The sequence below is a fragment of the Barbus barbus genome (assembly GCF_936440315.1).
Source record: "Barbus barbus genome assembly, chromosome: 47".
Classification (NCBI taxonomy): Eukaryota; Metazoa; Chordata; class Actinopteri; order Cypriniformes; family Cyprinidae; genus Barbus; species Barbus barbus.
In genome coordinates this window covers 3,647,202-3,663,218 of record NC_136725.1, presented here as the reverse complement: position 1 = coordinate 3,663,218, position 16,017 = coordinate 3,647,202, and the positions used below count along the sequence as shown (strand labels likewise).

At 35.2% G+C, this 16,017-nt stretch overlaps 1 protein-coding gene across 1 annotated transcript in view; it reads right to left on the bottom strand.

The window, feature by feature from the left end:
- LOC306865524 (ephrin type-A receptor 5-like) overlaps positions 1 to 14,701 on the bottom strand; it is an 83,367-nt gene extending 68,666 nt beyond the window's left edge. The window contains exons 1-2 of the mRNA XM_079410185.1: positions 14,435 to 14,701; positions 9,428 to 9,492 (exon numbers count right to left, since the gene is read on the bottom strand). Of these exons, the coding sequence (XP_079266311.1) occupies positions 9,428 to 9,492; positions 14,435 to 14,525 (156 nt within the window). The 5' untranslated portion in view covers positions 14,526 to 14,701. The remainder of the gene's footprint in view (positions 1 to 9,427; positions 9,493 to 14,434) is intronic.
- Positions 14,702 to 16,017: the final 1,316 nt, after the last annotated feature.

Sequence of the window (16,017 nt, the reverse complement as noted above, 5' to 3'; positions counted from 1 at the left end):
ACCCATGGCAACAGTGTAAAAGTAGCCAAATTCCAGCGGAAAACTGCAGACTTGGCAACACTGCCCAGAAAAACGTCCACCTGCATTGATATCATTTCCTACCATCGCTTTTTCAATGACGTACATCTCACATTCAAGGGAATATCCGATCTGTCCACTTACATAGCAGACGCACACTAATGCACATATCCAGATTTATTCATATCATATTTATCTCCACATATGAATATGTACTGTACATAGGGCCAAAAAGAGGACCACAAGTTGGGACTCAAACTGTAGTCAGTCAAAGTACTGTTCCACTATCTGTCAGAGCACTTTCCACAAGGCCATGGCTCTGACAAAAGCACTTCTGATTGAACCTTTGAAGTGGTTCCCTGCCCTAGACCTGATGTACCCAATACATTTTGTATGTTTCCCAAATCAAACTCTTCTGAATCGATTCATTAGCTCATAAGTAGAGACACCATTTTCAACTACAACAGAAAACTTTTTTATGCGTTTTGGCCATTCATTTACACAATAATGGCATTTTGGGAGCCTGAAAATAAATTTTTTTGAAAATTGGTTTCAAAGTGCAAGTTTTTGAAAACAATGACATTATTGTCTCCATGTAAAAAAACCTCCAAAAAACATGAATTTGTGAAAAAGGTGACGTCATGCGCATGCGTATTATGTGTTCATTCTATAGGTTTGTGCACAGATGCGTAGATTTACTTTACAAAGTGAGATTGCCATCTACTGGCCTGGCATGAATATAACAGTATTGTCTGCATGCAAAATTTTTCAAAAACTGAAAAATGTTTCCATTTTTAGTACAATCATTGTCATGTAATTGTACCCCAAGACCTGAAATGGGTGTGTCTGATAAGAGTAGTTGCACGGTCTAGGAACCTTGGCTGCTTTGAATGGCCAAGGCCCACCCTAGAAGCCATACAACTGGCAGGTGAAGCAACCAATCACATTTTGTTTTGTGCCACATGCAAACGTCCCTGCAAAAACTGACCGGTGTGTAAAACTCTTGGGACATATTTAAAGAGTCTATGCCACAAACTTTAAATATTTCACATACTTGAATATACATACATAAACATACATAAAATGTAGGGTTATTTGAGACAAGGAAAAAAAAAAAAAACTATATATATATGACATGTTAATAGTAGAAAGTCCTGGTAGAGGGGAAAACACGCGCACACACACACACACACACAACAATAAACATTCTGCCAGTAAAATTCCATTAAACACTATACTGATATAATAGTACGACAACCCTTAAAGCACATTGTGGCACATTCACGCACCACAACTGCCACATCTAACAAAATATGCCTGTATGCTTTGCTGTCCGTAGAGATGCTCAATAACAATACATCAGGTGGCAGAGAGATTGAAAAAACAATCTGCCAGCTATAATCTACGCAGTCAGGAGGCTTGTAACATGGCAGTTAACAAAGCAAGACCTCAGAATGCACCCCGAGGGCCCGAGTGGCCCTTCAGCGCTCTTCAAACGCACAGTCAATGACCAGAGAGACCCTCCCGAGGACTCATATTACCTCTGCCTGACGCTCTCTGAATGTGAGCGATTGTGAGCTGTGTGGACAGTAGAAGAACTGAAGTCTGGACCGCTGGGAGTCATTCAGTGTGTGCTAACAGACTGAAAACGCATTCCCTATACTTAGTATGACTTAAGGTGTAGTCACACTGCACTTTTCATTCCAATGACTTTCATTCACACGCATGTGAATGCAGGAGAGCGGAAATGCAAGCTCAAGCAAAGTTGTTTCGCATTTCGCTGAGCTCTAAAGTTCAGGACTGGTGAACTTTGACCTGTGAATTCGTATCATGTGAAACCATTTGACCAATAGAAGATTGATACATCACAGCATGGCCTTGTAGCTGAATTAAAAGAACATAAATGTAAAACTGCAGCGCTGCAGGACAGTGCAGTAGACTGTATGTTTGTACATTTTGGATTGAAGCATCTGAAGTCATTTTGAATGCTCAAATGTAGTGTGAGCATGGCTTTACTGTTAGAAGGTGTACAAATTATTACGTGCTACATAGGCAGTAATTTTTGTCAATATGGAAATGTCATAACTGCTTCAAAATGTATTAACAAAATACATTAAACAAGGGGCCTTTATTTCAAATGGCTTAGTCATAGTTTGTTTTTTCAGTACATCTTTGTGGAAAATGTGTATGTTTAGTATACTTTTAAAAAGAGTATTTATTATTGAAATAATATACTTTATAAGAATACACTTAATGTAAACTGAATTTAATGTTTTCAAGCACGTAACGGCATGTTAACGGCAATTAAATAAAAAAACATATTATAGTTCAAATTTATATTAAATCCAATTAGCTGAAATTTAGAGTGTTTTTGAGCTTCTTAAGTAGGATATAAGTACAATTAATATGTAATTTTACAATTACTTCTATTGTCTGTTGAAACAAGCATTTATGGTAAATTAAATATGCTTTAATGTTATTTCTATTGAAGGCCATGTGTCATTTATTTAAATATGTGTAAAGATGAAGTTGCAATTTAGTACATTTATAATATATTAACATTAAATGTAATAGAACATAACACTATAGTTAAAATTATACTCAAGTGCTTTAATATTTTAGTCAACAGATCAAAAAAATGTTATATATACTTTTAATATACTTTGAGGTACCGTATATTCAGTGTACTTTTTAAAATTGCATTTAGAAAGTATATATTCTAAGTACACTTAAGCGGCCTTATTTAATTATTTATTTAATATTATTTTAATAGTTATATCAAGTATCCCTGTACAACAGTTCACTACAAGTGCATATTCAATGCAGCTAAGCACTTCTTTTTCATAAGCTTTTAAAGATCATAATTTACTCCATTTGTTAAAATATTCAGTATACAATAGAGCACACTGAATATTTTCCAGTTACAGGAAAATATTAACAAGATTTTTTAAACTAAGTAATCAGTATCTGTGCTTTGCAAAGCATAGGCTATTTAAAGCACATTCAATAATTAATTGGTTTAATGAACCATTCAACCTTTAGTCAAGTTTGAATTCTAAGAAACCTATGGATTGCTTATTTTATTAATTGTGCCCACTAATGTATAATGTTGACATGGAATTATTTATATACATTATTTTGTATCTTTCATAAAATTCCAACATGCGTTTCAAAGTCACAGCTTTAGCAGATCTCATTTGAAAAACTTAACCATAAATCCATTTCCCTGTACCATTACCGCTCTTCCCTTTTCTCAAGTTCAACAATCAAAGGACATTCACAGCACATTTTAATTTCATTCCAATCAGCCAAATGTCCATATTACCATATGAATTTTACTCGAGGTGATCATATATAGCAAAGGGCCCCATGGTTATGAATCAGGACCAGAATGATGCAGAAAAGTGCGTGTCACAGATTTCTCCAATATGAGTCAGTGTGGCCACGATCTTGTAAATTGCATTGGCAAAGCTGCAATTTAGGGAAAGCTGCCATTTGAAATGAAAATGGGCCTGTGCGAATTTGGATCATGTAGCTATCCAAGGGCGTTTGAATATTCGTTTCAACCTCTCATGTGAAAATACATTACTAATACAGGCACTCTGGGACGACAACATTTTCTGACACATGGATGAAGATGAATAGATAATTCAAAAAGGCTTTCATTACAAACACCAGATTGAGAAGGGATATTGCACGAGGATGTGTGTCACATCTGTGGTAGTGATAACATGAATCATATCAAGCCAAAGATTGAAATGGCACACCTGGACATCAGCCTTTTTGGTGGCCCTAGCATGCTAATGCATACCATTTATTAAAAATCTGACAATCCATAACCCATTGTTTGTTGCATACAGTATGAATCTGAAATTCCTTGTGACTGATTTGGAATATACGAATAGCAAACCGCACATGAAGACTCAACTCATTGTTTTCAACAGTGTTTGAGTTAGCATGTTGCTAAGCTAACAGTAATTCTCCAAACAGCATGAAAACACACAAGTATTAAGAAACATAATATGTCTGTAACTACTTTGAACAGTATGTTTCAATATTGAATGAAATATGTGTTTGTTTATACGCAACATTATACACCAACTTGGATTTGTTTTAATATAGATTATTGTGATGCATTATGGGAATACATGAAGGATACATACAATGCAGTCTTAAAATCTGGTAAAAAACAAACAACCAAAACACCCCAAAACAGAGGTAGTCTATTTCCTGTATATTTTTCAGAATACTGATTGATTAGCCGCTATAGGTAAATAACTACAGTAGGAATAAAAAGAAACAAAAAGCTCATTAGCTTGTTTTTAAAAATACCAGAGGATGAACAAATGTATTATGGGTTTGGAAGGACATGACAGTGGGTAACTAATGGCATATTTTCATATTTGGGTGGACTATCCCATTAACAACAGCAGTCAGTGGTGTCCATATACAGTATATACTATTATGTGTCAGAAATGGTTTAACAAACCATATGAAAAATAACCATATCATTTATTTTTCTTTGCTCGTTCACTTGTCAGGCCTTCCGCATACAAAGTTCTGTGAACCATCATCAGTCAAACTCTCTTTCCTACCATCCCCTACTGAGACCCTCTCCATTTTCTCATTCTCGCCATCTAAATCCTTCCCTCCGCTATCCCGGCACACTTATTTACCAATGCTTTCTGCTCCTAAAACCCTCAATTCTCCCAGTGTGAGTTAGCGTGTGCTATAAGCATGCATTTACCCATAAAACCCAGCTCCCAGAGGACTTCCTCCTCGGCTTATTACCGGAGCTGCACTGCAGAGAACGAGCAAGTACGACCCACTGCCTTTCAAAAAATAACCCGTCATTACCCACCAATCACCATCACCCAGCCATCCCTGTCATTGCCGCCCAGGGTCCACAGGGGGCGGAGCTGAACATGACTGACAGGCAGGGTTGAAAACAGCTCCCTGCTATGATTCTGGCTGAATGTCTTTGCGTGAGAGTGTGGTGGAACATGTGAATGTGACTTTTCAGGGTGGGTGGAGCAGCTCCTCTGTTGAGCATCACGTCAATGTGTTTTTCCCCTTCGGTAAGAGGCAGCGGTGTGAGCCAGAGGTGCCCTAGGCCTGCACAAAGCCCGGATTTAGCTGAGCTCCTGTAAACCGCTTCGTTGACTTGGCAAATCTGGCCCGCTCTGACAGCGGTTAAAGCAGCATGAAGCCAGGGTTGAAAACAAACAAACCGGGAAGAAAAGATAATCGTTGGCGTTTTGTGATGTACCTGCCAGTACAGATTGCTGATTGTAGATCCAAAAGCCTTTGAGTCTTCAAAAACCAGCATTTGACCCAATTGCGTTACTGACATAAATCATGCAAACAAGAATTTAAACTGTTGTTATTTAACAGCTTCGTTTCAAAATCTAGTGAGCTGCCTACTTAGACAGCATTTTAGGGAACAATTGTATGCTACTATATCATCTAAAACACTGATGATCTAAAAGAAGATATTTGTGTGTAACCAATCAATCGCTGGTCCCTGTTGAGTTCCATAGCATTTTGTCCATATTATGGAAGTCAGTGGGGGCCAACAACTGTTTGGCTGCACACATTCTTCAAAATATGTTCTCGCATGTCTCACAGAAGAAAGAAATGCATGCAGATTTGGAACAACAAGGGGGTGAGTGGGTGGGAGAAAGTTTTTTGGAGGTATTATATAAGAATGCATAGTAAGCCTAATCCATAGGTCGTTTAGGTTTCTCTTCATTTGTTAAAACCCTGAATAGCTGTTAACCAATACCTACATACATTAAGAGGGTTTATCCGCCATATTTCACATTTGCAGTGTAAGTGACCGGCTTTACTGAGTCTCTTGAAACTGCTGAGCTGTTGCTAAATCTCACACTCCAGACGCTCTGTTGAATTAATATGATTGTGAGTGTAGTCTACTCTAACAACATCCCAAGCCTCCCGGAAACCAGCATCTCCTCCCTAACTCACATAATCAATCTGAAATCTCCTGGGAATTTTCCAACCTTTATTAAAAAAAAAAGAATTATGTAAGTGTTTCATTTCACGTGGGAACTCCCTCTCTAACTGCAGTTTGTATGGTGATGTACAAAATACTGTGTACTTTCTGTACACATTTACTGCATCACTTTTCTTGTACAATGAACAAAAATAAAAAATAAAACAATTGTTAAGTTTTCAAACTGGGTTTCTTTCATTCTTTTTGAATTTGTGCTATGGTAGAAAATGGTAATGATTCAGTATAATGGTACATATCAAGTTATTACCATCTGATATTGTCACCTTAGTATGATACAATATATATATTTTTTGTTTTGTTTTTTGTTAAAGGTAATTTAAAAAAAAATATATATGGATGTACAAACAGCTAAATAGTTTAACATAAACGTAACAACGTTTTTGGGAAGTCGCACCACATGATGTTTTACAACCTCAACTTTGTCTTGTCATGAATAAAAAATAATAAAAAAAAGTTACATTATTTAATAATGTTATTATTGGCTTAGGTCTGTAAGTTGCTATACAATTCCTTTCTTTTTTTTCTTTTTTTTTTCCCTCCTAAAAAGTCGCACCACAGTACTTGATTTGGCTGACAGATATTTTGCTAATTTGTATTTTTTTCAAAAAAAAAAAAATGTAATGACCTGATTTCAAATGAAAAATTTGACACACTATTTCCTTGTGTATCACTGTATAGCTGCTTTGAAACAATCTATATTTTTAATCTATTTCAAATACATGGATGAAACAAAAAATGGCAATATATTAATATAAAAAATGGCAATATATTAATATCAAATACTACTATTAATGTTATGATTAATCATATTTATAACATTAAAATTAAGATTAATAGTAGTATTTAATATGTGTCTGATATTGTTACCTGGTAATCTAGTCTGTGAAAGCTAACATGTTCCTACTTAACATAAAGGCATTTTGTACCTTAATTTCTTTGGAAATGATATTGGAAAAGAATAATTATTTTTTTTTTACTTAAATTTGAAGGACATAATTGACTTTGAATGAATGAATGAATGTCCTCTTTACAACATGGCTTGAAAAATCTATGAAAAAAATCTACCTATTAACAACTAAACCAAATCACCCAGCGCTTAAAGTCAACTGTTTGATCAAATCTCGACACGTCTTGCATAATTGCGATTCTAGTTAACATCCCAGTCTTGCTGACATAATCTCAGACGGCACGTGTCACCCTTGAGTAATTTGAACATCTAATAATAGAGCAAAAATCATTTAATCTCAATAGCCATTGAGGAGGATGTGAAAAGCTCTCTGCTGTATCTGACATTGATTTATCGCTCTCCAGATTTCACATCATATTCAGGATATCACGAAAGGATGTTTGTATTTCCATCTGAAAGGAGGAATGATCGCCTCCCTTAACAGGTGTTATCCAGCGTGCCTGGAGACTTTAGCATCTATTGTCGGCCTGTATTGTTGCATTGGAGGGCAGGTGCAGGTAAGCACAATGCAAGCGCACTTTTTTACCATCACAACAGGAAACTGAATTAAGCTATAACTGCACACTGTCAACACTGGACGCAGGCCACGCTAGATAACAATAAAGGCCTCTAAACAGCAGCTGGGACGAGCAAGCTGATATTGAGAATGGAGACATCACAATGTTTGCACAGTCCTAAAGCAAACACACTTTTCTAATCAAAATCTCAAAAACCAAAACTAGAAGTGAGCGCTGGGTCAGTCCCTAAGGGTATACAACAGTTGCCATCTGCGATAATATCATAATGGTTGTGTTGATATGCAAGCTGACATTATTGAGTATATATCTCACTCACTTTGCAAAAAAACAGACAAAAACATGCCTTGAGTATCCAAAATCATTGACTGTGTGAAGAAGCCTTTAGGACGCAGTTAAAATGCGACGATAATTCAAGTTATGAAAGCAAAAATTATCCCTGCAAAGGTTTGCGTTTTTATTTTATTTATATAGTTAAGTAATATCAAACAAGAAACAGTTCCGTTTTCCTAAATATTAGCGCGTAGGTGTGATCGCAAATGTCATATACAACAGTTCACCAAACACAAATTACATTTTAGACACAATATTGTCTTTTTTGTTGTTTTACTGAAGAAAATAGTATCAAACAAAGCCAGAGCATGTCTCAGAGCAACAGATAGTGATATTTCGATCGTGAATAAACGAATTGAACGAATTGCTTGAATGAATGATCCAATGAATCACTCATTAAGACAGGGATTCGTCGCCACCTACTGGCGTATTTATTTATTTGTCCATGACAGGCCTAAACCTACATAAACCCGTTTCTGACACAAAAAATAAATAAACAAACAAATAAATAAAGGTATTTGCTACTTTTTATCTAACAATTCCGATTTTTTCCCCCACTGACTTAAGTCACAATTGTGAGAAATTAAGTCTTGCAATTGTGACTTTTTTCAGAACTGCAAGTTTTTATCTCACAATTATGACTTTATAGCACACTATTGTGAGTTATAAAGTCATAAATGAGAGATATAAACTCAAAATTGTAAGAAAACATATCCTAATTTTGACTACATATCTTTCAATAGCAAATTTATTTCGTGCAATTCTGACTTTATAGCTAGCAATTGCGAGTTCATATCGAACAATTCTGAGAACTGTCTGACGGTAAGTTTTTTCCTTTTCTTTTTTTAAGTGGTGAAAATGGGCTTCCATATAGTACCATAAATATCCCAATAAACATTGAGCTATACATTTCTGTCAATATCACACAGCCCTAGTTGGTGCACTATTCTTGTAACAGTAAACTGGGTGATGTCATGATAAGAAGTTAACATGATGGCGTTGCTTGTTTTTTGGGTTTAAAAACATTTTGATACTGACAGACCTGAAGCAATACTGGAATATGTATTTTCATGTTCTGTTCAAGTTTGTAGTTACTTATTCCTGTCAGCCTGTCAAAAACTACCGAGATACTCAACACAGGTTTCTTTTCTGCTGACAAACCATTTCATGTAGCTTCAGCTTTCTTCACTTTGGTATTCTCAATGGAAATAGGGAAACACAAAAACAGATATGTATATAAAGTTGGCCATTTGTCATTAAAATTCAGCACCTTGTTTACCAATCGGCTGGCTCGACAGAGTGTCACAAAGAAATTAGAACAGCAGGTTTAGTGTATCTTTATGCCTCTTTTAGAGCAAAAAAGGGCTTTCCCTTCTTCTCTGTTTGTCTCTGACCTCTTGTAGTCCCTCTCTCTCTGTGCTGCGCTCTCTCCACATTCTATTATTTTTCACTTTGAAACTCTCTTTTCTTTCCGTCGAGGGAATCTGAGACCTTGAGATGTTCTCCTAAGCAGGCTCTTAACTCAAAGTGCAGAGAGACAGGAAGATGTGTGGAACTCACCCCATTCTTCGGGTAGGCGACCCACCCCAGGTCACCAATTACAGAGCGAGAGTCCAGCAAGTTCACTGCAGGAGAACGAGAAACGGGGACAAATCAATGATCTGGAGTTGTAAAAGCAATATAGAAAGAACATTTATATGCAGATCACAGATCACATTAGATGTTCTTTATCACAACATCGTCTTGCATCTTGTTCATTTTTATAGTTTTCGGTAGCACTTTATTTTACAGTGCCTTTGTTACATGCACTTACTGTGGTAATAACAGTAAATTATACATAATTACAAGCAACTATAACTAAACCAAACTCTAACTATACTAAGTACATGTTGTTAACTATTATATTCAGTGCTTGAAGTGGGCCGGTACGGTGATGTGCGAGATGACATTATTGAGTGTATATTTTTACGCAGTACCAGCACTTCTATATTTTAGCCTTTAGAGTACCTGCACTTCTGACATGTTGCCGGTACGCAGAGTAAAATCGTCAGGGTCTGGGTGATTAGGCTATATGATTCCATATATGATTAGAAATTATATAGAAACTATGTAAATCACACCCAGGCGGGATCACCTCTCATCTCGACCAATCATGTGAATGAATGCAAGAGTCGGTCTACTTCATTGTGTGGAGCGCGAGAGCATGTCAGGGGAGGCGCGCGGAGTAGTAGAATAATTAATTATCGATTACTAATTTGAATCAGTACTTTAAAATGAAAATCATATCTTAAAATGAAAAGAAGCAGGCTTTTGCAATCACATCATTTTAAACCGTAAACTCCTGGAAAGTCCAAGGATCCAGTGAACGAATTCAAACAATAAGCTCAAAACAGCGCTAATGCAGAGAAAACACGGCCGATTTCATCAGCGATTACGGAGAGACTTACGTCCAGATGTCAGTAAAATTATTCTTTTCAGTGTGTATTTGGCTTAAAAGCAAGAGTGGTTTATAATGCACGCTGATTATGCGGTGGTCAGATTTAGCGATTCTGAATGGATCCGTATATTAAAGGCAGGTGACTTAGTGTCTTTGGCGGCTCCCTGTGGTCCTGTTTGGTATTGCAGCTTAACTTGTGCTAATTTGTATTGAAAACTTTTATTTAGTTATTGATTGATCAATTGTGGAAATATACATACATTGTGAATTATTAAAAAGTACTTATTTATTTAATATAAATAAATGGGGGGGGGGGGGGTACCGACACTTCTATTTTTCCACTTCAAGCACTGATTATATTACATAATAGTTACAATAGAATTACACTGTAACAATGACAACTTAAAATGAAGGGCAAACTGGATTTCTGTACATACACTGTACACACATTCTTCAGTTTTTTTCTTTTCTTATTTTTAATTACATCATAATTACACAATCATATTTTATCTTTTTTTCTTTTTCTTTGTATCCCTTAATAACAATGTAGTTTCAGTCTATTTGTTTTCATAAGTAAAGCACATATGAATATAATGTAAATCAATTGAAAATGTAACATTTGTGACCCTGGACCGCAAAACCAGTATTAAGTGTACATTTTTCGAAATTGAGGTTTATACATTATATGAAAGCTGAATAAGCATTCCATTGATATATGGTTTGTTATGTTAGGACAATATTTGGCCGAGATACAACTATTTGAAAATCTGGAATCTGAGGGTGCAAAAAAAAAAAAAAAAAAAAAAAAATACTGAGAAAATCACCTTTAAAGTTGTCTAAATTAAGTCATGATATATTTAGGGTAAGACATTTACAAAATATCTTCATGGAACATGATCTTTACTTAATATCCTAAGGATTTTTGGCATAAAAGAAAAATCTAATTTTGACCCATACAATGTATTTTTGGTTATTGCTACAAATATACCCCAGCGACTTAAGACTGGTTTTGTGCTCCAGGGTCACATTTTATTAAACATATTTAATCTGTTTTATTCAAAGAAAATAAAATTACATATATATATATATATATATATATATATATACACATACATTATATATATATATATATATATATATATATATATATATATACATACATACATACATATATCATTTTCTTTGAATAAAACAGATTAAATATGTTTAATAAAATGTATGTCAAATGTTTCAGATGATAGCAATTTCTTTATATTGTAACAGGTCCAAATTTAATAATGACTTCGGTCAAAAATGCAATTACAAAATAATACTAAAATAAATAAAAAATCTAATAAATATAAAAAATCTAATAAAATAAATATATAAATGTAATAAATAAAACAAAAAGTCAAAGTCTTATGATATAGGGGAAAAAAATGGCGTCAGAAAATATTATGTATCCAGACACTTCACATCTGAATACCTGCAAAAACAAATGAGATCACATGGGCTTGTTGTAATATTAATCTAAATGTTGCAGAACAATGCGGAAAATCATTTGAAAATACCCTATAGAAAATCTAAAAGAACATAGAATAATATCTGTTGTATAATCTTTGCCCTTGGTTATATTGAGTGCACATTCTATTAAACAAGCCAGTCTTTCTAGATTATTGTGCCAGTATTTGATACCCAGAGTAGGTCACAGGTTCTTTTTTTATCTGCTGGAACCTTTTACGAATGAGTACCGCCACAGCTAATTAGATGACCTTTACATTCACAGTCCGATCAGGGCTGAATTTGAATTTGACCTTGTGTTGATCAAAGGTTGTTGATCAAAACAACAAGCTAATGACTAAGAGATGTCACAATGGTGCTATAATAGAAGATTTAAAAGGGTAAAGATTAGTTCATCAGAACTTCTGAAATTTAAAGCATATTTAGAATCATTTTTCCACTTCATGCCTTAATAATTAAGACAAACAGCTGGATGAGGAAAATGGTTATTGATCTTAAATATTAGGTAACCTCAAATTTGATAACCATTTGTGAGAAGACTAAAATACATTTACATTGAATCTGTGTCCTATTTAAATGTTTCTAAATGTGTTTCTTTTGAATGACAGACATTGATGTACATTGTCCTACTTAAACTGAAAAATATCCTGGGGAGAATCGCATAAATCTAATTAGCAGGAAGAAATACAGTTCTGAACTAGATAAAAGAGAGGTTATGTCCATCCTTAGGCAAATACAAATGTCGAAAGAGGTGCATATGTGGAATTCAGGAAGGAAAAAATACACTTTAAACCTGAAAATAGACAAACATAGAAGATTAGTATGTTGCAGAATATGTAACGTAAATATTCGGATTTGTTGCCTTTCTGCTTTGGAATATTCAAGGTTAAACAGTCCAGTTATACTGTGACTGCAAACATTGTCAATGTTCATTTGAAAGTGCATTACAGATTACAGTTCACAGCATGTCACAGCTCTCCGAATCGACAGGTTTGTCGATTCTAGCAGACATGCCGCTATTGTGATTTTGGAGTGGCCGATGTCCTTGCGCGTCTGCTGGGCCATTGTGCCAGCCTGTGTAGGCACCCGAGCGCCCTCCCCCATCCTGCTCTCATTTTTATTGTGCCATCATCAGCACACAATCAATCAACTCATCCCCACACTTGTCATTGCACTATCCATATGCTGACTTCAGCTCATTCGAATATTTACATATTCTATAGTCTGCGCACTCCAGCTCGAGTGATAAATTGGAACACATCAATTTTACTTGCAGATAATTTGTTGACATTTCCCATGGTATGAATGGGTGTTTTTTTTTTTTTTTTTTTTTTTTATGTGCGCTAGCTAAAACGTCCAGTAACTTGAAAGGGTTTCACAGGAATACAGTTTTGTATTCTGGGAAATAAAGCTGTAAAATATGGAATATGATTTGTAGTCGTGCCTGCTGTTCTCTGACCACTACAAAGCAAATTTAGAGAACTTTGATGAAGCCGTGTCTGTGTTTCCTTTGTCTTTACGCCTCTAATGCAAATGCAGCATCCCACGTGTGCACATCAGCTCTCACAAAAAAAAAAGACGTCATATTTATTTACCAAAAGTGCTGTTGTGGTCCAATGCAACAGAGATATTTTAGTTAGTGAATTTAACCTTTGAAAATGAAAGATTCATTTAAAACCTTCATGAAGTTCCTCATCTATCTTTCTTTGTTTGCGCTTTAGAAATTGTATTATAGGCATTACATTTCATCTTTCGTTTTAATATCTATATCTTGAAAGATTATGCTACAACAGGTCTTTAATAGACCATTGAATTGACTTTTGAATAGTCATTGAATAGTGCTTTCATTCTGATCTGAGCTGTGATTGTGAATGGATGTTCTTACTGAACAATACGGTTCATAAAATCTTTAAAGGGACGCAGTGAACATGTTCAAAGGCAATGAAGTGATTCACGATATACTTTATGAATTCATGTTTTCATAGTGAATTGAGATGTTTAGAAACCACCTGGCTGGGAGTTTGGTGAACTGTAATCACTGATCTTCACATGAACTTCTGCTCCATTAAAAGGTCTGGTGTGAAATCATTGCTGGCTTTATGGATAATATATTACGTAATGCTTCACATATGATATTTCATGCTGTGTAGAGAACATTTCTGTTGGAGAACCATACACATCATATGCCACAAACCTATAGACCTATAAAACGTTCTGGAGAAGATCTGTCAGGTTTTTGATGCATTGATATATGTGGTCACTTCTGCGTGTCTAAAATAATGGTTCTATTTAAAACCAAACAGTTTCATAGTCTAATGCCATTTTAGAACCTTTTTAAGTTCTACTAACAACTTCTTAAAATTATTTTCTGAAAAATAAAAAATAAATAAAAAAACACTGTATGGTAATAAAGTAGCGAACTCCGAAACTAACGCTCGGATCAAATGAATCTTTAATTTAACATTAAGAACTTTAAGAACCATATAGCAACCCAAGGACCGTATGGAGCCAAAACACGGTTCTTGATCTGAAGAGCGTTCTTTGCTGAACCTTCATTTCCAGAACTGTATAGGCGGAATGTCAACCATCAATCCCTGCAAACAACACCGTTCCCAGATCCAGCGTCTTACCTTCATTACTGGGAATGCAGAAAGTCCTGAACGCGCCGAGACTGAAGACGCAAATCCAGGCGATGTAACTCCACCGTGAACGCATGCTCATCGACTGAAGAAATGTGCCAAATGAATGAAAGTACTGGACTCACATCAGCACCGAGACGATCCTGAGAGAGTTACGGAGGACATGAGGAGCGCGGAAGGTAGTTGCGCAGGAATAAAAGCACATTTGAGCGCAGAGTGTTGATTGTTGAAGCGCTCCGGTTTGAGACTCGCGGAGCTGTCAGACACCCACACAGCCGACAGCATGAGGAGGAGGAGGAGGAGCAAACGATTACAGCTCTCCAATAGACATCGATGACTGCTCATGACACCAGACTCATCCAGACTAATGAAGGTGTAAGTCAGACGAATTATGCTAAACATTGACAGCTATGTGCACATCAGTCGTATATTATATTGATTGTGTTGGATTGATATACGCTGCAATTTCCCTAATGCGAGTAATGAAGCAACACTTTCTATTAAGCCTGCATGTTATTTAATAATTCCATATAATATGCATTTTTGAGGTAAAGAGTATAGACTCGGTAACATTGTATATCCTGTACATAGACATAGCATCATAAACAATCTTAATGCATTATAAATCTATAAAGTCCACCTAATTTTAATTCAAATCACACAATATATCATAAGACAATCTATCTATCTATCTATCTATCTATCTATCTATCTATCTATCTATCTATCTATCTATCTATCTATCTATCTATCTATCTATCTATCTATCATCTATCTATCTATCCATTCGTCTATTTATCCATCCATTCATCTACCCTCAATCAATTTATCTGTTGATCTATCAGTCTACTCATCCATCCATTATTCTATCGATTTATCTATTGATCTATCAATTTATTCATCTCTCTATCAATCCATCCATCCATCAATTTATCTGTTCATCTTTCAATCTGTTCATCAATCTATCTATCCATCCATACATGCATCTATTGATATATCAATCTTTCCACTCATCCACTCATCCATCCATCCATCTATTGATTTATCTTTTGATATATCAATCAATCTATCATCCGTCCATCCTTCTATTGATTTATCTATTGATCAATCTATCAATCTATCCATATATCAATCTATTGATCCACCAATCTAGTAATCCATCCATCCATCCATCCATCCATCCATCTATTGATCTGTCCATCCATCCTTCTATCAATTTATCTATTGATCTATCCATCCATCCATCTATCCATGTATGCTTCAGATACTATCTATCTATCTATCTATCTATCTATCTATCTATCTATCTATCTATCTATCTATCTATCTATCTATCTATCTATCTATCTATCTATCTATCTATCTATCTATCTATCTACATAAAATATCTCAAAATATAAACAGCTGGAATATTGTGCAAAAAAGTTTGTGACATTAATATTGCATTATATGTACATCTATGTAGTGTGTTGTTACATTAAATGTAAAAAAAAAAACATTCAGGGTTAAAATGTTTTTATTTACAAGTAATGTCTGATAATTTGGCTGATTTACTGACACATTAAACTATAACT